The sequence below is a fragment of the Scleropages formosus genome, chromosome 1 (assembly GCF_900964775.1).
Source record: "Scleropages formosus chromosome 1, fSclFor1.1, whole genome shotgun sequence".
NCBI lineage: Eukaryota > Metazoa > Chordata > Actinopteri > Osteoglossiformes > Osteoglossidae > Scleropages > Scleropages formosus.
The window spans coordinates 52,808,492-52,836,368 of NC_041806.1; the positions used below are offsets into that span (position 1 = coordinate 52,808,492).

Sequence of the window (27,877 nt, forward strand, 5' to 3'; positions counted from 1 at the left end):
GGGTCATGAGTGTCGGGCTGTCTGGCGGGTCACGCTAACTGTGTACACCAACGTGCTAAAATTAAATGACAGTGCTTGGAGCTGCCTTTGCACTTAAATGCTACCTCCTGCTGTAGTACCTTGGATCAAGGTACTTACCCTGAACTGACATGAATATCAACAGCAGCTGAACATTGTAAGTTGCTTTGGAGAAATAATTAAATCAAACAAGTCAGTCGTATAAATAAATGTGCAAGTAAATCTGCTCACTTGCTGTCCTCTCTTCTTTGAAATTATTGTGTCAACTGTGAAATTCAGCCTAAAAAAGATTTGAAGGTTGCTGAATGTGCAGGCACACTCTGGATGTGGAGTACAGAAAGCGTGAAGGTCCTTGTGCACACCGGGGTGGCGTGTGTGTCGCCACATGCTTGTCGCACCGCCCCGCACTGGGTAGATCGACCATGGTGCTCTGAACAAGCTGCTGACTCTCGGTCACAGTGGACCCGCTATATTTAGTCTGCTGTCCTTTTTTTACCGGAGCCTGCGGTGCCGGGAACCCTTGGCTGCCCTCTCTCATAGGAGGCCTGTCCCCCTTGAAGCATGTGCTCGGGGCGCGCTATGCTTGAACTTTGGCCATGTGGGGCTGCTCTGCAGGGGACCTATGGATGACCCCTGGCGAGCGCGAGGAGTGACTGCCGCTGAGCCGCGCCGCCCTCTTACCAGCACGGTTTGCGGCGTCGGACGTCTGTCGTGGGACGCGGTATGCGAGGCTGCACTATGTGCCAGCAAGGGGGGGGCTGATGGCTCTTCCAGTTGCTGCCTGTGTCTTGGGCAACACCCCTCTGCTGCAGGTGATACTCTGCAGTGGGTACCAAGGATCCCCTCTACGTCTGGTGGAGGGGGGGAGCTGAGCTCCCCAGACCGCCGTAACTGGTAAAAAGTAACTGCAGGTCTCCTGTCCTCCAACATGCCCCCGCCCCCACCCCACCCCTTCACCCATACTCCCCATGGGTGTCGCTTGGGGCTCAGGTTCAGGAGCTGTGAAGCCAGGGCGCGTTCCTGTGGCCGATCCACAGGCACCTTCCCAGAATTCCTGGGACGCCTTTCAAGGGACCCAGTGGAAAAACCGTGCTTGTGTTTCCTCAGTCCCATGTAGGATGTTCAGCATCACCAGCAGTGTGTATGTATGTATGTATATGTCTTTTTGAACCCACTCCTGATTCGATGTCCTTTTGCCTTTCCTGGTAAGCCCCCCCCCCCCCCCCCCCCTTCTGGCTCCTAGGAATTGCTGCTCATCATCACACCCAGCAGCTGACTAGGTGAAGCACATCTCCAACCCAGTGCTATTTTACTAAGTTAGGTGTCGTGTCGGGCTGCCCCCTGGTGTGCGAGGGACTCGGTCGAGGGTCTGCTGCATGTGCGCGTGTGTGCTAAACAGCGCTTGTTTCAACTGGTAACCCTGGGTGTAAGAATGCTGGCGTTGTGGCTCAGGGAAGCAAAGCATTTAAGGGCCCCTCCCTGGAAGGAGGCCATCCCCATTTGGGGACCAGTTGCCTCGTGATCGTGGTTGTCTGGGGGGCGGAGCATTTCTGAAATGTCCAGGATTTTGGAGGTTTGCTGCTGGTGAGAAGGAAAAATGTGCTTTCTCGACATTTGTTAAAGTTTACACAGGGGCGTTTGGGTCCTTTTGGTCCTGCACGAGAACGAACGACCTCTGCTTCGTTGGAGTGTTGGTGCTCCTCAGGAAGAATTTGCCATGTGACACTGTCCCAGGAATGGACTTTGAACACCACCTCTGGCCTTTGCTCCTGTTCAGCTGCTTTTGTCCCTGCATCCCGCCACTGAGTACTTTTTTTTTCGGGGGCGGGGGGGGGGGGGTGATTTAGAATCGGAAAGAACTGCCATATTCTTTGCACCAGTTCCTCCCTCTTACATGTGCAGTTTAAATTTGTTTGAAATTTGTTGAATATTTTCTTTACCTATAAAAAGATTACTGTAATATTGAAAGGATCATGTGTATATGGTACATGGAGGGCACAGCTGAATCCAGTGTATCTCGCATGAGGCTTTTATATGAGGATGAAGTGTCTGAATTAGCTTGTATCCGTCTGCCTTCACGCCAGTGAAAACAGTGCCTTTCTGAGAGTCCTGACAGCCCTTCTGACCTTTTACGAGCAGAAATGGTTTTGTCATCATGGTTGCAACGGTATGAAAGCTCTTCCAAGAAGTGGCTGCTTCTGTGGGAGCACGTGTGGGGAAACGCGCATCGCTGGGGTTTTTCACTCGTTTCACAAGAGTTTGCTTGACGAGCGTTGAGCCCCGAGGCTCACCCTGCCGGTACGCAGCCATCCTCCTCTGCCAGCGTGTCTGAAAATGAGCGCTGCTGATTGGGTGCCTCTTACCGCTTCCTTGTGACATTTTTCTTGGTCTTCATATCTAGCTAACATGCGCTTCCTCAGATCTGTTTGGCAGTGTGGGAAGGTGAGTGCATGACCGGCGGGGCATTCCAGGATTATTCTGAAGTGACTGTGGCACCTGCACTAACAGGAAAGAAAGGTGCTGTGACACTTGTTGATCAGGTGATTGCTGCAGGTGTGTTTTTCGGGGAATGAATGTCTCCCTCGTTCTTGCCAAGCTGGAAGCCCATTTCTGCTTTTGTCTGCTGCATCTGTATTTCCCATGTATCTCCCCTCCTCTTTCCCCACTGGTTTCCTGCAGCTGCGGGTGTCAAGTTGAAGCATCTGGTTACGCCCTACAAAACGTTCAAATACCTGCAGGACCAGCGAGAGTGCTGTGCTCCGTTACCTCTGGCCACTTGGTGGTCCTACTCACCCAGGGTCCAAAATAAATCAAAAGTCTGTAGGTTCTCACTTTTGGTACCACTGTTGTGCAGTGAGCTCCCTCTGTCCCTCGGAGCTGCTTTTCAAGAAGGGTCTCAAACCCATCTCTTTGAAAGCCACTTCTCTCCTGCTCTCCTAACTGCTCCATAAACTCACATCACACCATCTGTCACCATCACCTCTGTTTTTCCTATCACTTCTGTATACAGCTATTCTGTACCGTGGTATTGGACACACTGACTCTGCTTTGACAATTGTATCTGTGTCTTTAGCCCTTCATCTGTTGGTAAAATGTACTTTTGTTTACTCTCTGGAGAAACGTGCTCCTAAATGAACATTTGTAAATGCTGGGGGAAGAGGTCTCTTGGCCGATATGGATATTGCAGTAGTCTGAGGTGATCTGGTGTGCTTCTCCTCCAACCAGTGGAAGGATCTCACTTGTGTTTATCTGGTGACACACAGATAGTGGTGCGAAGCCCTGAGCAACTGGGGCTGGTAGTGGGCGTTGGGGAAAGTGGCCTCTTGTCACCTTGTTGATGCACCAGCTGTGACACAGCAGTCTGAACTCGAGCCAAAGACAAAATGTTTCTGACTCAGCTGGAAAACCACTGCTGTTGATGACTTTGTACAAATCTCAAAAATATATTTTTGTTCAAGTTTGGGTACATTTACATTGCCAGGGCCAATTTCTGTTTATACCAGTTTCTGCTTATAGAGCTGATAGGAAACACAGGTGATGGTGACAGATGGTGATGTGAGTTTATGGAGCAGGACACAAGTGGCTCTGAAGGACATGGTTTGAGACCCTTCTTGAATGTTGGAAGGGATTCAGCAGCTCTGAGGGACAGAGGGAGCTCATTGTACCACATTAAGGCCAGAACCAAAAACCCCACAGAGTTTGGATCTCTTATGTTTGTAAAGTGTTTGTTTGCTGTCTGTGCATTGTTGTGAAAGACCTTCTTGGTGGAAATGGAGGTGAATGCCACTACCAGTTTGTGTCAGCTCTTGATTTCTCGTTCTGGGGGAGTTGTGCCGTTCCTCTGCTCTGAGCAGGACCTGCTGTCTCACACAGTAGGAAAAGCGATGCCCTTCTCACTCCCGATATCTCTGTCTGCGTCAGCGGTGTCATGAACCCCTCGGGGGAAGAGATGAGCGCTGGAATGACATCTAAACACTCCTGCTGTCATCCTTTGTGGAGCCACCAACACTCTACACTGTGTCCTCCCACCGAGCGCCATGGCTTGACAATGAACATAATGAATTCTTCCCAAAAGATCAACCTCTTCCAAATTCCTCGGCTCTTGGAAACGCTTCCATCTCGGCATGCAGACCTCGTCTCTCCAACTGGCCAGTTCGGCAGAATGGAAAAACGGGGGATAAAAATGTATAGAAATGTGAAGAACAAGGGGACGTGTGAGCTGGAACGTGCAGCTCTGGATGTCTGTGGCTCCCAGATTCCTGGCTCTGGCTGCAGCTTCGCAGCAGAGACTCATTACTCAGCCGCTGAGTGACTTCTCCATCGGGGCTGCTCCGCCGCGGGGTTTGTACTCGTGGGGTGCTCATCTGCAGGGGCTTCCGCTCACCTGTGAACCTGCGACTGTTTTGCTTTTGGTCTTGTGGGGTTTAATACGAGTGATAGGTGCTCTTCGGTGCACTGATCCACTGGGGACGTCCATGGCCTTCTCACCTTCTCCACTGTTTGGTTTGCACACCCTGGCTCTGTGCAGTGCTTCACAGAATGGGAAAAAATAACATTAAATGGAGTGAAACAGGCTGGAGGAATGTTAAGGATCTTCCTCAAATTCTCATGAGCCCCTGACGTATTTTGTGGGCTTTTCAGAAAATCAGAAAGGTGATGAGCAAAAGTATATTGATAAATGGATTCATTTACCTGATGCTTCTCCAACATGAAAAAGTTAATGTACTTTTACTCATGCACCCATTTGTACAACTTGGTGATTTTTACTGTATTAGTTCAGGCTAGTTACCGTGATCAGGGGTGTAGCAGCAGGAGGCGGGATTTGAACCTGGGTCCGTATGTGTCCCAGAAAAGCAGTTCACACCACCATGCCATCTGCTGTCTTATACATATGCAGTAATTCGTAGGTAAAATTCTTCACTCTTTACCACATGTTCACTAGGTCATAACCTGGACAAGGGGGTTGATGCAGCACCAACAGTAGGTGCACATATTCCAAGCAGATCCCTTCCACCTGCAAGGTCCTGGCTTCAAAAAAAAAAAAAAAAGAAAATGAAAAAAAAAAAAGACGCGTATTTCAATTGTCACGTTCATAACCATGGCTGGTGGTGGTTGGGGGTCAGGGGAGAGCAGTCCTGCTCCAGTTCCTAGAGGTTATAGCACTTAAGCAGCAGTTGGCAATGTGCTAGAACTCCTGCCTTTCTGCCTCAGTTTGAATCCCACGTGCTGCTCTTGTGCAGTTGATGAAGGTACTTTTCTTGAATCAATCCAGTTAAAATGGGTAAATCAGTGTAGCAGTGTAGCATAATACTGTAAGTCACTTAAGAGAGAAATGTCTGATAAAGGAGACAATGTTAAGGGACAGAGGAACAGGCCATTCTGGCACTGAGTGTGCGAGCAGTGTGCGCACGGAGGGGTGCAGCATGTTGTTTGGTATGGTTTGGTGTTGCGCTTCCTCTCTGGAAAGGGGCGGGTCGAGTGTAATGAGTCGCAGGGGCACCTTTGCGTGATTCAGTGTGTCCCGCTCGTGAGCTGAGCTGGCCCTTCAAAGAGGAGTGAGCCTGCAGAACACAGCATTTCCAAGAAAGAAATGCTCCTCCCCCTCGCTATATTTTTGAAACTGTTATTCTTTCAACGAATACATGAAACTGATGCTGGGAATCATCTCAAAGTGTGTGTAATATGTCCCAGAACGAACCGCACAGCTTACTGATGTCTTCCTGGGCTCAGTGCTGCGTCTGCTTGTCCATTCGGGTCTCATCTGTCTCTCATCTGTCCCCCACCTGTCCCGTCCCTGAACGCCATGGGCTTCATGGTTGGTTGAATCTCCTATTTGCCAGTGTGTTACACTAGTTTTGCTCCTGCTGCAGTTCAGCTCTCCTGTAAGATGGGCTTCGCACCCTGTGTCTCCTACATTCGCATAGTATTCATTTACTGGATGCTTCTCTCCGAGGTGACGCACGACTCAGTGAACAGAAGTGTATCGGCAACAGATGAAGAGCTACAGACAGGTGATAGTTGTACCACAGTCAGCGTTCAATACCGCAGTACACAGTAGCTGTATATAGAAGTGATAGGAAACACAGAGGTGATGATGACAGATGGTGTGATGTGAGTTTATGGAGCAGTTAGGAGATCAGAAGGGAAGTGGCCCTGAAGGAGATGGGTTTGAGACCCTCCTTGAGTGAAAATGCAGTGATGTTTGGGCAGGTGGTGAACGCAGGACAAGTGGTGAGAGGTGGTTCAGGACAGTGTGTTGGCTGGGGAGCGATGGGCTCCACCTCCTGACCCTGACCTCAAACCCTGCGCTCCTGCTCTCCTACCAGATCTGCGAAATGCTCTTTGTGCCCTGCTGCGCCTGCGGCTGCTGCTCAAGAGAAGGTTATGTCCTCGTCGGCCACCTTGGCACAGTGTGAATGAACACAGCGGAGGTGGGGAAGTGCCAGGAGCAACATGTTGTCCTGGAGGGTCTCTGTCTCATTGCCTGTAGCTCCAGCCTGTTGTGACCTGTTTCACTCTGAGCTCTGTGTCTCGGGGCAACATGAACCGGCAATTCTTGACAGGTCGTCTTTTTGTGAGAACACAAGCCACACAGAACTTTTTTTTAATTTCTTTATTTTTATTTTAAATTTTGTCACTTACCAGATTGTTCAGTGTTCTGTGGTGCTTCTGTCTCCGCCCCCTTTCCGCCCACATCTGGGAATCAAAACTCCGAGCAGAAGAACTAAAGAGCACAGTAACCACAAGGTCAAGAATTTGGGGGACGGTTTTATGACAGTGTAATAATGCAGTGATGATGCTGTTGCCTATGCTGTGGTTACACATCTTATTCCCACACTGACTTCCCAAAACACTTAGATTGTAGTCTTTTATTCTGCTTTTTGTCCCACATTCCTATCACTGATTAACCCTGTGATTTAATTTAATGCACCTCTTACCCCGATTTACCCGTTGTGCAGTAGGGTAATTTTTGCTGTAATCAGTTCAAGGTAAGTACCTTGAGCAAGGGTATTGCAGCAGGGGGAGGGGATTGGATCCCATGTCCTTTGGGTCCAAAGGTGACAGCTCTAACCACTATGACATCTTTGTAGGTGAGGGGCGATGTAGCTCTAGTGTGAGTTGCACTGTTGTGACCATGTAGAGGTGAAGTTTCTCACGGTCCTCATACTGTCTGTGTTGCACTCTGTCAGTGTCAGCTGGCACTCTGGGGACACTCATGTCACATGAGGACCTTGCAGAGGGCACCATGCTGCCACTTTCAGGGAACCACTCTTGTTTACAGCCATCCATATGGGTCCGGCTGAAACCTCCACCTGTGCTGAACTGGTCCTTGGAGAGCAAGGCCAGCGAGTGGTCTGGTCTTCGGGCCCTCAGGATTACCAGCACTCACCCTCTTTTCTCCAACGCGAGCCACTTACAATTATTTTCCCTTTTATACAGCTGGGTCATTTTGTTGGAGTAATTTAGGGTAAATACCTTGATCGGGGGGCGGGGGGGGGGGGGTGGTAGAACAAGGGATTTGGCCGGTGCCCACTGTGTGGCGGATCCAGGGTTCAAGTCCCGCTTGGGGTGCCTTGTCCTGGACTGGCGTCCCGTCCAAGGTGTTTCCCCTCCCCCTTCAGCCCTGCACCCTCTTTCTGGGATAGGCTCTGGCTTGCCGTGACCCCGCTTGGGACAAGCAGTTATTGACATTGGTTGGTTGCCTTGATCAAGGGTACAACAGCTGGAAGTGGGATTTGAATCTGTGACCTTTAGGGTCTAAAGGCAGCAACTCTGACCACCACTATGCTGCCAGCACTACCGCTCCTATTTGTGTGTCTCTCTGTCTGTGTGTGGTAGGATGGTACAGCTCATCTTCATATGACCATGCTAAAGGGTGGGGGGGTCTGACTGTGTAGTTGGCCATCATTCCAAGGGGTTTTTTTCTTTTCTGTAACAATAAAAGATTTTCTTTAGTGTCCCCCCCCAGCAAACAACCCTGAAATGTATGTGTGTTTATTAATAATTTGAGTTTCATTTTGCCAGGTAACCAAGTAAAGTGAAAAAGGACTAATGACCATGATGCCGTTTTTGACACTTCCTTACCAAATCTGCATTTATCATAAAATATTTGTTTTTCTTTCAACTTGTATGCTAGCAAATCACGGTTTCACTCATACAGTTTTTAATATTTTTTGAAAGTTTTGAAAAATATTTTTATTTAAACAGTTTTGCGATGCCCTGGACTGTCTGCTTGCTAAGGTATGCAGTTGTACTTAAACGGTACTGTGTTTCCCCCCTCAGAGGAAACTGCGGCACAGTCACAGCGAAAGTGGAGCTGATGCCTGAGCGCCGTGTTTGCCCCGGGGGGGTCGAGACCCCCGGTCTCTGAGTCTGAGTCCAGGCCAGAGACACGGAATGGCACTTGGGGCTGGAGTGGTGCCAAGGTCGTCAAGAGGTCGGGACTCAGTTTTGTGACACCAAACGCAACCCGAAACACACACCCGGTGTCCTGGCAGCGCACACAATGTGGCCGTCGGGCAGCTCCAGAGACACACGGCGAGCGAGAGAGATAGCGCTGGGGCTTTGTGGTCCGCAGGGTCAGAGCAAGGCCACGGCGCCTCTCCGACGTGCCCCCCCCCACCACCACATCCCTGGACGGAAGAGCGTATCGGGGTCTGAAGAAAGTGATTGCACCTGGCCTGCTTCTGGCTGCTAAGTACAGGAAGGTCAGCCAGCGTGTGTTGGGGCCAGCCGGAGTTCAGCCTCTCCCCCAACCCCCCCCCCCCCCCCCCCCCCCCAGCCCCTTGCTCCCATTGCCATTGCGTCACTCAGCAGGAGCGCAGATCTCGAAATTGTCCAGATTTTCCAAAATAAATCAGCAAACTGGGGCACAAAGTGTTTAAAAAATATTGTTTCTGTGTTTAAAGTAATGCACTTCTATAAAACTAGTATAAACTTTTGTATAAATTTGTCCAAACAGTAACATTTAAAAAAAATTGTAAATGCAGATTTGGTGAGGAAGTTCAGTATCGCCCCACACGGCGTCATGGTCATTAGTATTTTTTTAATTGATTTATTGATTGGTCAGCAAACGAGACGTGTGTGTGTGTGTGTGTGTGTGTGTGTGTGGGGGCTACCCTGCAATGGACTGGTGTCCTGTCCAGGCCCTCCCAAGCCTTGGACATGGTGCTTCTGGGATAGGCTTCCAGAATGGAATTACTATTGTGTCAACATAACTGGATCAATATACATATAATTCACTGTAATGACAAGAACTCCCCCACTCCTGCCTCCAGTTGGTCCAGTCATGGTGGGCGACTTGTTTTCTCATTCCCTACACCCTGGTCAGTCTTCTACTGTTGCAGCCTGGCGCTGGGTGTCCCTGTGCAATTGTTTTCTTATTTGGTGTCAACGCACAAGTTTTATTTTTGACATTCGAGACTCTCTCTCTCTCTTGCACGCACGCACGCACGCAGTTATTCCTCCAGTGATGTATTGAGGTTCATCTTCAGAGCACCAGTAAGTGCTCAGCCACAGGAAGCCCCTATCAGGAAAGGCAGGTAAAGGTGTTCTTGTGTGAGCTTCTAAAATTACTTTCCTGTCACCCCCCCCGACTGACCAAAACACTTGAACTACTGAACTGTACAGGAAGTGACGTGTGTTGTGGGTCTCTGATCAGTGGTGTCAACAGCTGCTGTGTGTCGCACTGGAAATTTCCCCCATGTCAGGAATTGTGAGAAATCCCCGGAGAGCAACAGTTTCTGTTAGGAACCATCTGAAGGAGTCTGTGAGTCATTCGTATTGGCTGTAAAAATACCGTTTTTACTTTCGTTTCATAAGCAGTCGGTTCTGCTCTTGCTCAGCCAAGTATTTTTATGGAGCTGCTCCTCCTCAACAGGTTCTGTTCTTCATAGGAATCTGCTGTAGGAGAGTTGACGGAAGGGCCGTGTTCCCGCTCTTTATTTCCCTCCCCCACATCTGCTCAGCTCACAGCAGTCAGTGGTCCTTTGCTTGTTCTGGTCAGTCCTCTGCCAGTATTGTTAATTATGCAGTTTGTCGTTTCCCCTCTTTTTTTGTATTTTGAGCCAAACCCCTTTGTGACAAAATTTCATGTTTAAGTTCGTATTTATACCTTTCTATGTACTGTTGAAATCAGAGCAGTTTATGTACAGTTGAACCACACAGGACTGGATACTGAGATTACCAGACAGTTCAGTGCATCACAATGTTTATTAAAAAGAAAATTAAATTAGAAAAAGTGGTTGGTTGTTAAAATGTATATGATGGAAAAAGTCACTTCAATTTTGAGTTAAACTTTAAATACATAAAACTGTTTTATGTAGTACACTGGGTTGACGGTCATCTCAGACTTTCTCTCAGGACGGCTTTCCAAAGTGCTTCCCCGATTCTCGACTCCACGGTCACCTCCGTACTGAACGCTTGTCAGACCTCAGCTTCCCGTGTTACCACCACCATGCAGCACCAGTTCCTCTTGGATCCTTCTGCCGCTTGCTTTGCCAGCCTTTCCACAGAGCCACGGGCTCTCGCACCTCGGCCACATTAGCCTGCGCTCAGCTTTTCACAGCATTTTTGGCTGAACCTTCGATGAACTCGGTCACAAGGCGGTCAGTCCTCGCGTCCGGTGACCTCCTGCGAGTCCCTGGGTTTCGGATGTTGTTGGAGACAAATATAATTGTGAGATGTAAACAGCCACACTGCTTGGCGTAACCATTGCTCCTCATCCTGATCTCTTCCTCACGGGCCGGTCCAGGGATCGGGCAGCCGGAGCTGAGGGTTCCCGTGTACCTTTGTACCTCCAGTGTTCCTCATATCCTGTAACAACTGCACTTCTTCCCCATGTTGTCTCCTCTGTTATAGGAGCGCTCTTCTCATTTAAATTGTCACAACTAAATCAGAAGTTGTCGACAGTCCTGCCTCCACCTTTGTTACATTCACATGTCTGACATGCATGTCAAAAGTATATGTGAATGGCTGCCATGGCAACCGCCCCACATTCCTGCCCTGACCTTAACTTGAGTGCTGTATGCAGAGGAAGTGGCTGTGGGGGCCAGGTCTCCACTGGGCCTGCAGGAAAGGCCAACAACACACAGAGCTGATAACAGAACAATAACGGGCCGAGCCCCAGGTTATGACGGTCATCTTCACCTGCCTCTGAACCCAGACATCCTTAAACTTGGATTTGTTGGGCAATTTATCTTTTGAATTTAGCGATAATCTCTGAGAGTGGGCAAGAAGGCACTTCCTTTCGCTTACCCCCTTTTCTGCTGTCCCGCCACACTTCTGTTGACTCCCTGCTTCCACTTAAGAGTCAAACATGCCAATGGTGTCTTTGCTATGTGGAGCTGAATATTTTAAAAAAAAAAAAAAAAAAAAAAGGGGGGGGGGGGGGGGAAACAAGGTCTGCCATCCTAAATCTTGCAAGGTTGATAAGTGAGAGCTCTGCAGTTCCCCCCCCCCCTTTTCCCCTTGGTTCCCTTGGGCAGTTGTGTTCAGCAGCGTCCCTGCCCACCCTGTCCCTGCTGGCACAGACCCTGCCTCCTGGTGTACAGCAAATTGGGTTTAGCTGATGGAAGATGAAAATTTGTGTGCGACTCCTGTTTTCCTTGAGAAATTTGGGTTAATTCGCATGATTTGGCTTTAGTAAATTAGGTTGCTGCTCCTCCAGTCACCTCCACTGCAGTCCGAGTTCTGTCTACGTTTGACCTTTAATTATATAATCTAGTGCTGATGTCTGGGCTCTGGTTTATGTCTGAAATGACGGGTGGGACCCCCGTTTCATTTTTTGGGCAGCACAGCAGGGTGGTAGAGTTCCAGAGCTGCTTCCAGGAGGTCCAGGAGCTCCTCCTTGTCTTGGTTCCTCCACTCTTGCAGTTGAGTCCAAGTGAGAGAGAGAACGACAGAGTTACGAAACAGCCATTTTCTTCGGAAAAAACTGCATCATACCTATTAGGCATCCGTTATTTTCTCTTTAGTTGGAGAACAATGTACAGATGCTCCTCAGCTCACGACCAGGTTCTGTTCTGTTGAGCTCATCATAAGCCACAAATCCACTTATACTGAATTACATAAACAATTAACATGCGTGAATCTAAAGAGCATAATTGTGCCTTGTTTTTTATTGATTTCACACATCATTCATGTTAAAATACTAGTATAGCATCATATAAATAGTACTTTCATGCTGCAGTACTCTTTGTTTTCTTTTCTAAATGTGTCCTCCTCTTCTGCACCACCAGAACTCTCAAGTTTCTCGCTTGTTAGTCATTTCGGATAAAAAGTACTTTGAATGGAGTCACGTGCGAAGCATTGTGTCACCAAAGTGCAGTCGCCGATGGACTGAAGTACGGCTTATAGCGCTGCGTTGACGTCATCGTACAACTGATGAAGCGGTCATTAGACATCACAACCAAACGTCGGGACTGATATTGTGAGCTTGACGGGATGACTGTCGTAATTCCAGCTTGTCATTAGTCGACAACCACCTGTATTGTGAACAGTTTCTCAGTGGTGGGTGGGTCAGCTGTATTGTACCTCCAGTGGTTTATTGATGCAGTCATTTGAGTTCTACATAGGAGAGGATCTGCGTTCCTAACTGCTGACTGCTGTGGGTTTTGCTGAGTTCCTCAAACAAGCATCTTGTTGGACATTAAAGGGACATGTTTCACATCGGTGTTTCTAGCTCATGGAAAGTTGAGTTCCTTGCAGATCCTGTGGAAAGAGTAGCTCTCATGACCTTCTAAACCTGCCTTGCCTTGCCTTGTCCTTTGCCCTTGACAATCCCTGGATAACTTGTGGCCCCCTCTGCTGTTCCTGCTCTGCTAAGTAGCTTCAGTTTGGAAGGTGATGGACATCTTCCCGCAGTCTTAGTGGCAGATATCTCTTATCACCATGGTCCAATAGGGTCTGGGTGCTGAGTGGTTGACCTTGTTCCACTTCTCTTCCTCCTGCATCTCTTGATTCCCAGAACCCCCCATAGATAGTGCGCTAAGTGCTCAGGACTATGTCCAGATAATGCAGTTTCCATCTAGAGCATGCTGAGTGTGGGGTTTCTTATTTTGGTGGCTCTGTTATCTCCTGCTCACAGAGATGGTATGTAGGATTTTGTGAGATATGTTGCTTTCTGAAAGAACCTCATAATGGTCAGAATGGCTTTAGTAGCTGCAGCCCAAGTCTTCACGAAAGCAGAATAAAGAGGGAGATAATTGGTCATCACTACGAATTGGATGACTCATGAATAATATTTAGCTGTACCTGTCCTGGTTCCTAGGCATCGTTTAAGTTAAAGCCTTTCACTTTGACTGGTTCACAACCTTCTGTTGAAGTCCAGCAGGATGTAAAAAACATGCACTGTGGTATTGGAGGAGACTTTCAAGGACACCATGGACAGCCAAGAAAGCAGATGGATGTCAGATTAAATATGGGTGGCACAGTAGCACAGCAAGTAGCACTGCTGTATCGCAGTGCCTACGTGGTGCAAGAGGATGTGGGTTCGATCCCCGCTCAGTCTATGTGGAGTCTGCGTGTTCTCACTGTGTCTGTGTGGGTTTCCTCCCACAGTTCAAAGACATGCTGTTCAGGTTCACCCATAGTGTGTGTGAGTGTGTGTGTTCCACTGATGTTTGGAAGAGTGACCCAGTGTAAGTAGTGTATCTAGCAGTGTAAGTCACCGCGGTGAATAACGTGTGTGGGCTGATAACACTACATAGAGTTAATTGGAAGTCGCTTTGGAGAAAAGCATCTGCTAAGTAAATGTAATTAAAACTCTGTCAGTGGAAAAACAAATGCTAAGACTGAGGTTGTCATACTTTGTACACGTCATAAGAAGTTTGGATTCCTTAGAAAAGACTAATGTGTGGGAAAGAGAAGAGGAGTGGCAACCAGATGGGTAGGTGGACTCAATCACAGTGACAATAGACCATAAGGCTTTCAACATTAAGGACACAAGTAGAGGACTGAACTTTCTGCAGTCACTCTGCAGAACTTTTTGCATTTATGTGGTCAACAGTATCAATTTGATGGTATTTAACAGCACCCCCGCTTCTGTTTTACGAGTGGGCAACCCACTGCAGGCAGAACCCGGTTTGACTTGTTGGCGACAGAGTGAGAATTTAAGGACATCTGTCAAGTCTCAAGGATTCAGCTGCGTCCCACTTACTTGATTGCTTCACAACATCTTTCTCCTGTGCAGGAGACATGCTTATGAGATGTTCGGCTGCCTGGATGGTCACCCTACAGACTAGGCAGGACGCATCCAGTTGGACTCTGTGCCCCATGTCTTGCTCTGCTTTCCAGCTGTTTGTTGCTACACTTGCCTGAGGAGCTCACACAACACGTGTGTATCATTTTATGTTGAGGCTGACTCAATGCGATGTGTGTGGAAAATTTCTTGTAGAGCTATTAAGGGAGAGTCTGCTCACACAGGGAACTATGGAAACATTTAGCTGTCGCTGGACTTTTCCGAGTTAGATTCTGTTTTGATCTCTGATTGGAACCAGAAGACGTGTGCAGCGTCAGAGCCCTTCACTCACACTGACTTTCCTCGACCGAGGTGTCATTTCTGAGACCCCCGGCTGACTCGGCACCGTCAGTGCAGCCACCTGCTCTGCACTGGTGACGCTGAAGGGCATCCAGCACCTGCCTGTGGACACACCTGTGAGGGAGAGCGGAGAAACGACATGCCGCTATGCTGGGCTGCTCTCATTGTTTGTGGGTTTTGTGGTCCCACCTCCCCCCCTTGTTTACTGTGCAGAGGTTTCCCTCTAGACATTACTGTTGACATTTGCAGCACTGCAGTAGTTCACATAAAAGTGGAGGCCAGTGGCATGCTGCCAGGGAATGCCGAAAACAATGCGGCGGCGCAGAGGCCGTCCAGAGGTGAGCTCTGGAAACAAGCACCACGGCCGAGTTCAGCGCCGGGGGGGCAGAATGGCGGGAACGGGACCCCAAGAGACACTGGAAGGGAGAGGATTGGACTCGGATATGGACAGCTACGGGTAGAAGATTTGCTCGAATGAGAGAAGAAAGCTTCAAGCTGTGTGGTACCCAGTAGATGTACCATGGTATACTATGACCGCCAAGAACCACATTCTGCGTTGCACTGTTTTAGGTTCTTGGGACATTTAGTCATGTGATGGTCTGCTGGCGCACATGTACTATCAGCTGAGTCTGGAGTCACAGGTCACACCTTCATATCCCATCTCCTTCTGTAGTGTCCTGGATTGAGGTACTTGCCCTGAATCGATACATTAAAAAATGATTCAGCTCTCTAAATGGGTGAATCAGTGTAAGTTGCTTAACCCTGTGAGTCACTTTGGGGAAAAGTATCTGACAAATGTGATGTTTTGTCCTCAGTCTTGCTGTGGGGTAAATGAGCTACAGCCTTTGGACAGAACCCATGAGTCACTGTGGTGGACCTGACCACTCCGTGTTGCGTTATGTTGCATAGTTGTGTCCTGGAGCTGCAAGCCCAGCCTCTGTGTCCTGCCCCAGAGAAAATCACTGGTCTCCACTTCTCAGCTGGAATAAATGGTGTAGGAGAAAGGCCCCTGAATGGGCAGCAGACCGACATGGAGCAGCGTTGTGTTTACGCTCCAGCCGCTCCCCCATGTCGCTCCTTATTCCCAGGCTTTCTGGACAAATAAATCCAACAGGCCGAAAAATCATTAGGAACTCTTATCCAAACGCCAGACGCAGGAAAAAAAAATTAGCTGCGCGCCCCCCCCCCCCCCCCCCAATAAGAATAAGAGGAAGTAATAATGCAGCAGTGCCCCCCCCAGCCAAGTCCCGCTGCCATGTTTGTTCAGAGAGTGCAGGGCCGATAACACCGAGGTCAGTACGAGGTGAGGCACAGAGAGCAAGACGCGGCGAAGGTTCAACCCTGGGTCAAGGCAGGGTTGCACAGTGGGTGAAACGCAGGTTAGGGGGACGAGCGACCCAGCGGTGCAATGCGAGCAGACGCACGGGTTCGAGTGCAGCTCACGTCAACGTCACAGACCGCCCCCTGACCCAGAATATTCTACTGCCACTGCTATTTTGTTTGTTTTTGTTGTTTCACTACACATGGGTATACATATGAAATATAATTTGCCAGGTTGAGGTGTTGCGTAAGTGGGCTCAGTGCCACAGCAAAGACAGTTTATGTATAAAAATACAGACAGAGTAATAAATCAGAGAAGGGAAACAGGGTCGTGGTAATTTACATTCTGTTGCTCGTCAGATATAGAGCAATGAGGTTTACGTATGTTAGCTTATTTATTTAGCGGACACTTTTCTTCAAAGCGACTTCCAATGAACTCTATGTAGTGTTATGAGCCCACACACCTTATTCACCACAGTGACTTACACTGCTAGATACACTACTTACACTGGGTCACTCATCCATACATCAGTGGAACACACAGTCTGTCACTCACGCTATGGGTGAACCTGAACAGCATGTCTTTGGACTGTGGGAGGAAACCAGAGCACCTAGCAGAAACCCACACAGGCTAGTGAACATTTAAACTCCACACAGACTGAGTGGGGATCGAACTCACTTCCTGTCACATCACCCAGGTGCTATGAGACAGCAGTGCTACTTGCTGTGCCACCATACGGAAGTGAGCGTATTGTGATAAGTTGGTGGTATGGCTGGTGGCGTTGTAGTAGGAGTGACTGCCTTTGGCTCCGAAGGGTGCCTGTTTGATCCTCGCTGCCAGCTGTAATGCCCTTGAGTAAGGTGCTTGCCTTTCAGTTGCTCTAGTACTTTGGCCCGGCTGTTTGCCTGGGTACCTAGTTGCGGTCCTGCCATGGACTGACATCCCCTCCAGGTTGTGCCCCCCCCAGCCTTGCGCCTAATGTCTCCGGGATAGGCTACAGCTCACCACGGCCCCACTCGGGACCAGCAGTAATTGGAATTGGTTGGTTGGTTGTAATTTTGACTGGATTATAAGGTATCAGTGTAATCAATAGGTTGTGTAGTGGTTACAGATGCCTCCTTCAGATTCAAAGGTCCCAGATTCCTTTAAATCAGTGTTAAGTAGGTAGCTTAATACAATATGGGGCTTTAGAGGGGAGTGTCAGATAAATAAATAAATGCAAGAAAAAACACATTTACATTTATTCATTGAGCAGACACTTTTTTCCAAAATGATGTACATCCCAGAGAACAATACAAGGAATTCATCACATCAACAGAAGGAGAGATTTGAATCCCAACACATTACTTTCGAGTAAAGTCTGTCACATACTACGGTATAAACCAGTGTATGTCACACGAGGTGCTTATAGGCTTTTCCATTATTAAACGAATTATTAAAAATGATTAAATGTGATAAAAGTAGTTCACATTTATCGAGCACATGCTGTAAGAGATCAGTGGAGAATGAATCCAAAAGTAGTGTCTTTTGAACCCCTTCTGAAATGTAGAGAGATTCAGCAGTTCTGAGTTGAAGAGGGGTGGGCATCATTCCACCCTATCGGAGCCAGAACTGAAATCCTTTGGACTTTTTGTGTGGGACCACCATTTAGGCAGAGGTGGAGGAGTGTAGTAGTCTGGTTGGGGTGTAGCGAGTGATGAGCTCTTGTTGATATTGGGAAGCAGATCCATTGATGCTTTTGTAGATCGTAACTAGAGTGTTGAATTAGATACAAGGAGGGCAGATACATTGGAATGCTGGGCAGGTCAAGTACACACAGAGTTTCAGAAGAGTCTAGGAAGAAGTCTTCCTGCTTCTCAGCTGCTTACTCCTTTACTGCTCACTATCTGAGGGCCAGAGGAAAGAACCTGTTTTTGGACCATTTTTGGACCATGGTACCATCTGTTGGGTGGTGGGGCCGCAGTGCTACTAGTTTACCATGTTCTGAACGCTGCTTCTGTACTGCCTCACCGAGATGTTCTGATGGGGGGGCAGAGAGGCCCCTGCTTGTCCCTGTAGGTTTGTCATTCTTGTTTTCTCCACCCCACCATCAGGATATTCAGAGTGTGGTAGAGTGTGGTTTAAAAAAAAAAAAAAAAAAACCACCTCTGTTCTGAGATATGTATGCAAATACAATTTAGACCAGACCTGTATCTGGCAGGGAGGGGGCATGGTCATGAGTTCCAGAAGGTCACATGAGGTTGCGTCCTCCTCTCCCAACATGCCCCTGTCTTCATGCTGCCACATTCAGGGTATTGGTGAGGTCTCAGTGCCCTGGCCTGGCCAAATGTGTGTTTCTGTGCTAAAAAGTATGTGTGTGCGTGAGGATTGCGCAGCACATGATGTAGTGCCTGGTCTGTTAGCCACACGCTGTGCTCGCACCACCCTGCCCCTGCTGGGTCAAACAGCTAAATCTTTCCAGCTGTGTAAAATGATGGTGTAACACTTTGGGGGGGCGGGGGTTGGAATTTAACTGCTCTCATGACAGAACAGACAGTGCAGCTCGTCCTTATGTGACTGGAATTGGGTGACGGGTGGGTCACGGTGTCATAGGTGTGGCAGTTTAAATTGAGGCTGGGGGGTACACCCTGGATGGGGATTGATCATGTTATATGTAAATAAAATATGTAAACAAATTTAAACCAATATTAATAAAATATTTTTATGGTGTTCATGTAGTTTTATGTTTGCAATCACTTGAAATATTAAAATAAAGTGTGTTTTTTTTTTTTTTGGGCAAATTGTGTTTTGTTTCACCTCCATCCAACCACTGGGGAGGAAAAGACTGATGATCCTATTGAGGAGGAAGAGAGTGCAGAGTGTGCACAGAATACAGTAATTCCCTCCAAAGAAAGCATCTGTTGGGGCATCAATACTTGAAAATCACTTTAAATTCATTCACATTAAATATTTAGATCTTTTTAACTTGTATAGAGATGCATGCTTTTTGAAAGTTTGGGTTTCATTTTGCCAACCAGCCACTTTTTCACATTTTTCCCTGATTTTGGGAAAATTATGGAAATTACTTGACTGTTAACTATAAAACCAATTAAGAGGTGGACAGGACTGTCCAGTCATGTGAGAATGAGCTGTATTTTCTGTGTTTTCCAGCATATTGGACAGATAGTCTGACCTGGTTGTCTTCTCATATTGACGATCGCAGGACCGACAGTCACACACAGTTCAGTGTCTGGACTTATATCACAATAATTGCTTTGGGTGTTTTTCTCGTTTGCACTTTACATGATTAGAATTTTACCTCTTAAATCTCATAATTTGCATTGATGGTGTATCTGTGGATATTCGTTACAGTAAATACACACACAAGCACAGAACATTATTTTCCTTTAAAGTCCCTGCACAGAACCTCTCACACACACAGTGTGTTTCCTTTCTTACCACTGTGTACATTGTAGTATTGGGAAAATATGTAGAAGGAAGGGATATGCCATTGTTCAGGGCCAGCGACCAAGTTTCTCTGGCTTTAGTGTGTGAGTTTGTAATGAAGTGTGTGTAAAATGGGCTCTTTCCCCAGCTGCTGGACCTCTTCACCCAATGGGACTGGTCCACATACCTGGCTGACTATGGGCGACCCACCTGCAAGTACCTGAGGGTGAACCCACACACTGCCTTGGCACTGCTGGAGAAGTAAGTCTCACACACCGTGCGCTTAAACACACTTGCAGGAGCACAAACTGTCTATGCCATTTGTAGATCCCTGCACACATACGAAAGTGCATAGGCACACCTGCGATTCTTCCGTGCTCTGCCTGCGTGTGTGTGTGGGGATCAGACGGCTCCACACTGCTCAGAATTTGACCTTGTGACAACTCCCCTCTCTCTTTCCCTTCCTCTGAACGCCCTCCAGGATCTCTCGAGCGTGAGTATTTTCCACCGCCTCCTCTTTCTCCCGCATCACCTTACAGTTGCATGATGGTTAGTCTCACTGTGTCGATGTGGGCCCCACCTGCTGTTCCCTTTTTTCCCGTTTCGGTGTGTGTGTGTGTTTATGCAAGAGCCAGACCAGCCTTGCCTGCTCCTGTTTTACCCTCTGGCTGCACTGTGTGTGTTGCTTCAAATCCAGGGAAGAAGGCAGCAGCCCTTTGGGATTAGAGACGGATTTCCGTTCAAAGACACACAGGGGTCATAAAGCAGAACTGAATCTACCTGGAGCACCTGTCCCTGTGCAAAGACAATAACTCTGTTTGTTAACCTTATTAACTGTGAACACACTGCTTTGACAGTACTATCATGGTAATATCTTAGTCCCCACTTTTAGAGCTCCCTGTAGATTATCATTATTCTTTTAAATTTAATATCAGGACAGTTATGCCTTGATGAGCAGCAGGAGGCAAAGTGGTTAAAGCTGTTGCCTTTGGACTCAGTGGTTGCAGGTTTGGTCCCCACCTCTGGCTATAGTACCCCTGAGCAAAGTACTTACCATAAAATTGCTCCAGCAACATTACCCAGCTGTAAAAACAGGTAAATAATTGTAGGTAGTCTAACATTGTAAGTTGCTTTGGAGAAAAGCGTCAGCTAAGTGAATAAATGTAAATGTAAAGGCGTCGGTAAAAGACTTCAGTAAGGTAGTTCACCTGAGCTGTGCCGGTAAAATACCCAGCTGGATAAATACAGAATATTAAACTGCTGTGTAGAAAACACCTCAGTTAAGAAACAAAAATGTATTATTTGACCTATGTGAAAAGGTTGTGTGTGATGTGTGTTTACAGCATGACCAAGTATCACCCTCCGCACTACCTGAAGTTCATGTTCTATTGATCATTAACCTGTATTTTGCTGTTGTCGTTGTCCAAAGCGACTTGAGTTTTGTACAGTAACAAACTACTTACAGCTGTGCACCATTTACACAGCAGGGTGTTTTATTGGAACAATTCACAGTGAAGTACCCAGCTCTAGGGGCATTAGGTGGCATAGTGGTTAGAGCCACTGCCTTGCACAGGAGGGACCCAGGTTCTGATCCCACCTCCTGCTGCAGTACCCATGAGTGAGGTACTAACCCTGGATTGTAACAGTAAAGAGTTACTCTGCTGTATGAACAAGTAAATAAGTGTAAGTTACTTTTTGGCAAAAAGTGTCAGCGAAATAAATGTAAACATTGTGCTACCTCACTGCGTCATAATATGAACTAATGAGAATTAAATGTATCTGTGGATGGAGCTCATTCACGGACATTCACTCTGCTGCACTTTGGGAGCTGACATCACATCCATCTGGTTGGTTTCTGTGTCCTTTGGGCCGAGGGCTCATGCAATCCTGTGGAATTGGTCAAAGTGACCACACACTGCTCTTGTCACATTGCCTGGTTCCTCTCCAAAACCTGGTGGCTCCTGCAGGAGAACATCTGGCACCTGCAGCCATTCGGATTAGAGGAGCCTCTTACTGACAGCAGAGACGCTGTTGGAGATGGGTTTTTGACACGGTGAGAGACTGCCATGTTCCCCTCAGGACAGCTCTGTTTCACACATGCACCTCTTCCTGCTTTTTATCCAAAGGCTCATTTTTAAATCCAGTGATGGCCCCCCTGGGACATGAACCTGCAGCTTTTACATTATGTTTACCTTGATTCCTTTATGAGACACATTTCCCCAAATTGACAAACACCTCAGGGTGAACAGAGTTGCATCAACAACAGGTAGTTACTGTACAACACTCAGTGTTTCCTATACCTCGGTACACAGTACCTGTATATGGAACTGCTAGGAAACACAGAGGTGATGGTGACAGGTGGTATGATGTGAGTTTATGGAGCAATTTAGAGATCAGGAGACAAGTGTCTCTGAAGGAGAGGGGTTTGAGACCCGTCTTAAGCGTTGACAGGATGTCAGCTTCTCATTTACAGCTGCAGTTCCCTGAGTACGGCACAGTAGGTACTGTAGGTGTGGTACTGTAGGCACCATAGATACTCTTAAGTGTGGGAAAGCATGGGGATGTGACAGTCATGCATTACTGCTCCTGTCTGGCCCAGTGCAGGACCAGAGCTGGACCCCTGGCTCCGCTGGTGTGATCCGGCTCGCTCTTCCCCCCGTGGCGCCAGTTCCCGGCCCCCCACTCCTCCTCTCCGGCCTCTTATTACCGGGCCTTTATCCTAGCGCAGTGCGCTGTGACAGACTTGGCGCTCGACTCCGGCCCATGTGACCACCCCCACCACAGAGACAGTGGTCCTGCCCCCACCCCTTGGTCATGGGAGAAAGACGCAAGGGTTCGGGGGGTGTCTACACACTGGCAAAAAGCCGCTCGGACCTCCCTGGAGTTGGGAAGGCCCCGGCCATAGCCCCTTCATCAACATTCCCTCACCACCCCCACCCCACCCATCAGCATGCTTCTGCTCATGTGTGCATCAGTTCAAATCACATTGCTCTGCACGGTTGGGTTTGCGCTGCTTCCGAACGTTGTAGGTTGGCTCAAGCGGGACTAGTGGGACCGGGATTAATCTCGTCCTTACTCTGTTCTTACAGGCGATATGGTAGCACAGCAAGTAGCGCTGCTGTCTCACAGGGCCTTGGTGGTGTGAGAGGACATGGGTTCGATCCCTACTCAGTCTATGTGGATTTTGCATGTTCTCCTCGTGTCTGTGTGGGTTTCCTCCGGGTGCTCTGGTTTCCTCCCACAGTCCAAAGACATGCTGTTCAGGTTCCCCCATAGTATGTGAGTGACACAGAGAGAGTGTGTTCTACTGATGTATGGATGAGTGACCCAGTGTAAGTAGTGTATCTAGCAGTGTAAGTCACTGCGATGAATAAGGTGTGTGGGCTGATAGCACTACATAGAGTTCATTTGAAGCTGCTTTGGAGAAAAGCTAAATAAATAAATGTAATTTGTTCATCCATGCAGACAAATACAAAGAGAGACAGAAGTCAGTGTTGACTGCATTCTGGTGGACAGTGTCTCAATGGAAAGTATCACTTCTAGATGCATTATAAACATACAGAAAACGTGTGAGTGACCCATTTTCATATAGCTAATCGCTCTAGAACGTTTTTGGCCTTTTACCACGTTTGCGCAACGGTTGTCTGATTTTGTCAGCTCTGTTTTTGGTTTCGGTTTTATTTTGTGGCATTTCTTGATACGTTGGGCTGAACTGCTAGTGAACCGTGTCGGTCTCCTCAGGGTAAATATCTCCTTTTAATGCTGCTCTCCCCTCTTGTTTCCTTCAGAATGAAGGACACGAGTCGGAAGAATAACGTCTTTGCGCAGTTTCGCAAGAACGAGCGCGACAAGCAGAAGCTCATCGACACTGTGGTCAAGCAGCTGAGGAATCTGATTTCCACCCAGCAGTCCTGAGAGGCGCAGCACCTGCTGACCATTCGACTCTTCCATCGTATCCACAGCACAGGATGCTCGCTGCACTGGCACTTCCCTGTGGGGGCTGGGGGGGCACAGGTGGAGCCCATCTCTGCTTTACACCACATGGTCCAGTAGTGCGCAGGTCATATGTTTGCTTCTCTGCTCTTGTTCTCAGACACCTTTAACAGCAGCTACTCATAAGTTGTAGGCATTTCTTGCAGCCAAACGGTGATGGACCCAAGTTTTGCATATGTAGTAGTTTACCATATTTTACCAGATTGCTCTGTAGTGACTGTTACCCCATTTTAAACATAATACTGACTGGACAGGTAATGTATAGTTTCTGAAGCTGCTGCACAAGTAGGGTAACCTGGGTAACTGGGGGGGGGGAAACAATGTCGACCAGCTATGGAGTTTGGGTACTTGTAATCTGCGAGGAGGATCCTGAAGACCCTCTCAGCACCTGAAGGCCGTTTGGACACTTCAGCTTCATCCACAGTGCTCCATCCCAGGGACACCCCCCCAAACCACTCTAAACGGTCAAATTGAGAGCAGCAGCAGCACTGTGCGTTGACTGCGATGAGACCACTGGCTCTGCACAAATACAGGGTGTGGAGTCAGTGGTCGAGAGCTCAGCCCTGGGGCTGTGTGACACTCCAGGAGTGAACAGCCCTTCAGCGAACCTTCATTTTTCAGAAAAGACACGAGCCCATCTGCTGTGCCCACAGGTTCACTCCCTCCCGCCCGCCCCTCCGCGCTACCCTGGACCATCAGGCTGCCCGGCTTTGACCGCACTAGGAGTAGCTGCAGTGCTTCCCCAGGACTCAAGCAGCACATCTGTCAGCTCTCAGTCTGACTGTGATGCTGGACTCTGCACCGAGTGCCTCCCCTCCTTCCCGCTTCCAAATCTCATCCAGGCCCTGGACAGAACCACTCCCAGCACCTGGGTTGGAAGCTCTGCAGTCTTCCATGTTCTGTTTAGTGTCAGATTCATCAGTGGGTGTGTTTGTTTTATTTCTTTTGAACATGGGTGTATTGCTGTACTATATCAGTTTTTGAATCTGTGGGCAGGATTGCCTTGCTGTTTTGATCCCCCCCCCCCCATATTTTGAGTTGTATGAGAAGTTGTTTGCATCTTCATTCTGGAGGTCTTGCCATCATGTCATGTGTGTCCTGATAGAAAGGGATCCTCATGGGGAGAAAGGGGCAAAAAGGCAGTGAGACAATGAAAAGGGAATATTTTGTTCTTCTGTTTTACTCATAGACTCCCAGAGGCTGGAGGATTTGTTGCCACCTTAGATTTCTTTTTTTTTTTTTAATAGGGTGTGTGCGTGTGTGAGAGAGTGTGTGTGTCTAAGTGGGAGGTTGTATGAGTGTACCAGAGTCTGTGTACAAATGTAAATGAGGATTTAGGGTGGTGTTGGGAACGTGTTCATGTCTTGATTGTCGTTGCCTTGTGGTGCCTCTGCATCCATGGCCTTGTAGCGACACCCGCCTTGCTGGACCAGCGGCGCCAAACTGAAACTGACCCAGCAGGTGCCGTCCTGCTCCATAAGAACCCGAGCTGACCAGAAAGCTAGATAGGGAAGCACATACCGCCAAGGCTGACAGGTGTGTCCTTCCATGTCTTCCTTGAACTGCTGTTGACAGAGAGATGTGAACACTTTGTGTTGGGTGAAACCACTAATGACCTTGGAGATGGTGTGGTACTAATAAAGCTTATGCAAATATGAATAAATAAAGGAACAAACAAATGCAATGAAACTGTGTTCACTGAACAGTTAAGAGTCAAGTTGAGACCTTTGTCTCTAAGATGTTTAGTTGGATGTTGGAATGTTTCACACCACTGCTGTTATGGCTCTTCCAGGATCATTGATAAGTGGAAAAAGCAAGACTAAGTCAGTCGAAAATCTGCTTTTAAAATGTCGCTCACAGCTCAGGAAGTCGATTGAGAACAGCACAGTTGTAGCTTTAGCCTCAGATTTTGTCTCCAACCAGCAGAATGTGGGTGCAGGTCACCTCCATGCAAGGTGAACGTCAAACACGGTCGAGTCTGATTTAAATTTGGAGTGTTACAAATCAAGAAGTACTGAGACAGGATACTCCACCGGGGGAATACTTTCATCTCCTGTAAGATGTGTAACCCTACAACTCTGTGACAGCAGCTCCAGCCTTGACCTGTCTTACCTGTGGGTTTCATGAGACAATTGTTGACCTCGGTTCTGTTCAACCATGTGCTGTTTTGTGGTGACGCTGTTCTGTGGAAGAGCAGTGAAATTGCACAAAGATGGGCACCATGACGCTCTTCCTGCAGCGAACCTCTTTTCTGTTTGTTCTGTGTTGCAGGGTGAGCAGTTTGGATGTTAACTGCCTACATCTCAGAGCTCCTCACCAACTGCCACCCAACACGCCCAAGGCGGGGGGGGTGTCACAAACTCGGTCGCACTGCAGCAGCATTCCACTGTCTGTGGGTTCGCTCTTAATTTACGGCTTCGTTAAAGCTGATTCATTAGACTGCCCTTCTGCAGGGCTGGACCACCCATGCAGGTTTTTGGGGTAGGAACACCAAAGCCTCACATGAAATAGCCTTTAACCAAAATACTTTTTCTTGACTACAGACCCTTCTCCTTTACTCATTATGTTAAAGTTGTGTGGATGCAAAATGCCAAAGAAATGCTTGGTTTCAAAGTTACATACTTTCACACAGCATGGTTGGCAGGGGGATGAGCCAAGTAACGGGAACAGTTCGGCCAGACAGACAGATGATGATGCAGGTCATTGAAATATGTTGAATTTGAACCTGGTGCAACAATCTGCTGAAGCAAATGGTGATGGTGCTGCTCAAAGGGAAAACGAGAGTGAAATGATGCCCTTTGACCTTCTAGCCGCTGAGCGACGCAACCGCTGTGTGAACTCAAGCTGTACGGAGCTGAACCGGTTCAGCACTGACCGTGGTTCCCAAGGCTTTGCCCAGACCTACTGGTACCTGCTGGGGTGGTAATCGCCAGCATGTTTTGACAGAGGCAGGCAAAACAATCCTTTTCATGGATTACTTGGGTAAAACCAGTTCACTTAAGGATAAGGAGCTCCGTTCTGCCAGCTTAGACGTGGCTAAACCTTGTACTTCATCTACCCTGCACTTGCTCCAGCCCAGGAAGCCGATTTCAGAAGGCCGTTGGGAATCTCTGCTCAGCTGACCGTGTTGTTGTGCGTTATGAATTCTGGACAGGAGACCACACTAACCCACTGGGCTGCATTGCCCTGCCTGACCTGCTACAGGACTCATCGGAAGAACAAATGTTCTGAGCTGCGGCTTTTGGTCCCAGCGATTGGCTCCTGCTTCTGTTTAGGACCACCTGAAGTGGAGCTTCTACTGAGAAGTTGCATCTTGGTCAGGAGGATGATGGCTCGCACTGCAGGTTCATGATCTAATTTCCCTGAGTGGAACCCTGGTGTTGATGACCGCTTTCGTTTAATCAGGAGGGCTAATCGCATAAGTGAGCTGCCTGCACTGCTTGTGTGCTTTGTGCTGCTTTTGGAAAGGTGTCTCCATGAAGGAGGGGTCATGTCCTTAACCATAAAAAAAAAAAAAACCATGATCAGAAGTAACTGGGAATGACAAAGGCTTCTTTCCATTCCTCTCCAGTGTTTGGTCAGCAGGCACGGCTACCAGGAGAGCACATGTGGCAGCCATGAAGGGCTCCTTGTACCGTCACGCTTTCATGCTTGAGCAAAAAAGCCTGATATATGGATGTATGTGTTGCACATGGCAGTGACTTTATGAATACATTAGTGACTCATTACATACATGTCTTTATATAAAACTGTTGACTGTTAGGCACAAGTGAAATGGGCACCAGGATGTTTGGTTCTGTAAGGGCATGGACTTGGATTTCTGCATGAAGCCTCATCTCTGTTACTGCTGTAGTACCTTCGAACAGGGTAATTTTCCTCAGTTTATGTTGATTTATCTGACACTTTTCCCTGAAACAACTTACACTGATTTATCCATTTATACAGCTGGATATTTTTACTGTGTTCATTTGGGGTAAGTACTGTGATCAAGGGTACTATAGCAGGAGGTGGGATTCAATCCTGGGACTTCTGAGTGCAAGGCTTCAGCTCTAACCACTGTGCCACCAGTCTGAGTGTGGTGAAATACTGCAAGGTGCTTTGGGTAAAAGCATCATGTAAGAAACACAAACTTATTTCCATCAGAAGAAAACATGTTGATGCCATAGGATGATAACATCAACATTCAAAGGCTGTAGTGGAGCAGAACAGCTTTTCAATGCCTTTCTCTCCGTCGTACAGAGAGGTGTCTTACACTTGTGAATGAATGCAGCCGCTCCCTGCTGTCACATGTGCTTCGTTTCTCTTTACGCCTCAAGCGTTTTCATAACTACTTCATGGGTTTACTGATGCCAAGTGCACTTGCGAGAGGCAGGACATCAATCTGAGTTGCAGACACCCAAACACGTGCTGAAACTGACTTCAATAAAACAAGTGCGCAAATTAGCTTTGGTCTGACGTACAGATTGTGAACATGAAAGCAAAACCGAGGAGGAAAAGAGACTCCGAACCGACCGCACGTCCCTCTCTTCCAGTGCTGGGAAGATGGGTTCCTCTGAGGTTCTAGGAGTGTGTTGGAGCGC

General features: G+C 47.9%; 1 protein-coding gene across 4 annotated transcripts in view; it reads left to right on the forward strand.

Annotated features, from left to right (window-relative positions):
- exoc6b (exocyst complex component 6B) overlaps positions 1–24,967 on the forward strand; it is an 87,431-nt gene extending 62,464 nt beyond the window's left edge. For 2 of the 4 annotated variants that reach the window (XM_018730297.2, XM_018730299.2), the window contains 3 exons: positions 19,453–19,565; positions 19,786–19,797; positions 23,093–24,967. In XM_018730297.2, the coding sequence (XP_018585813.2) occupies positions 19,453–19,565; positions 19,786–19,797; positions 23,093–23,219 (252 nt within the window). In that variant the 3' untranslated portion in view covers positions 23,220–24,967. The remainder of the gene's footprint in view (positions 1–19,452; positions 19,566–19,785; positions 19,798–23,092) is intronic. The other 2 variants (XM_018730298.2, XM_018730300.2) reach the window with 1 other exon arrangement.
- The last annotated feature ends 2,910 nt before the right edge of the window (positions 24,968–27,877 follow it).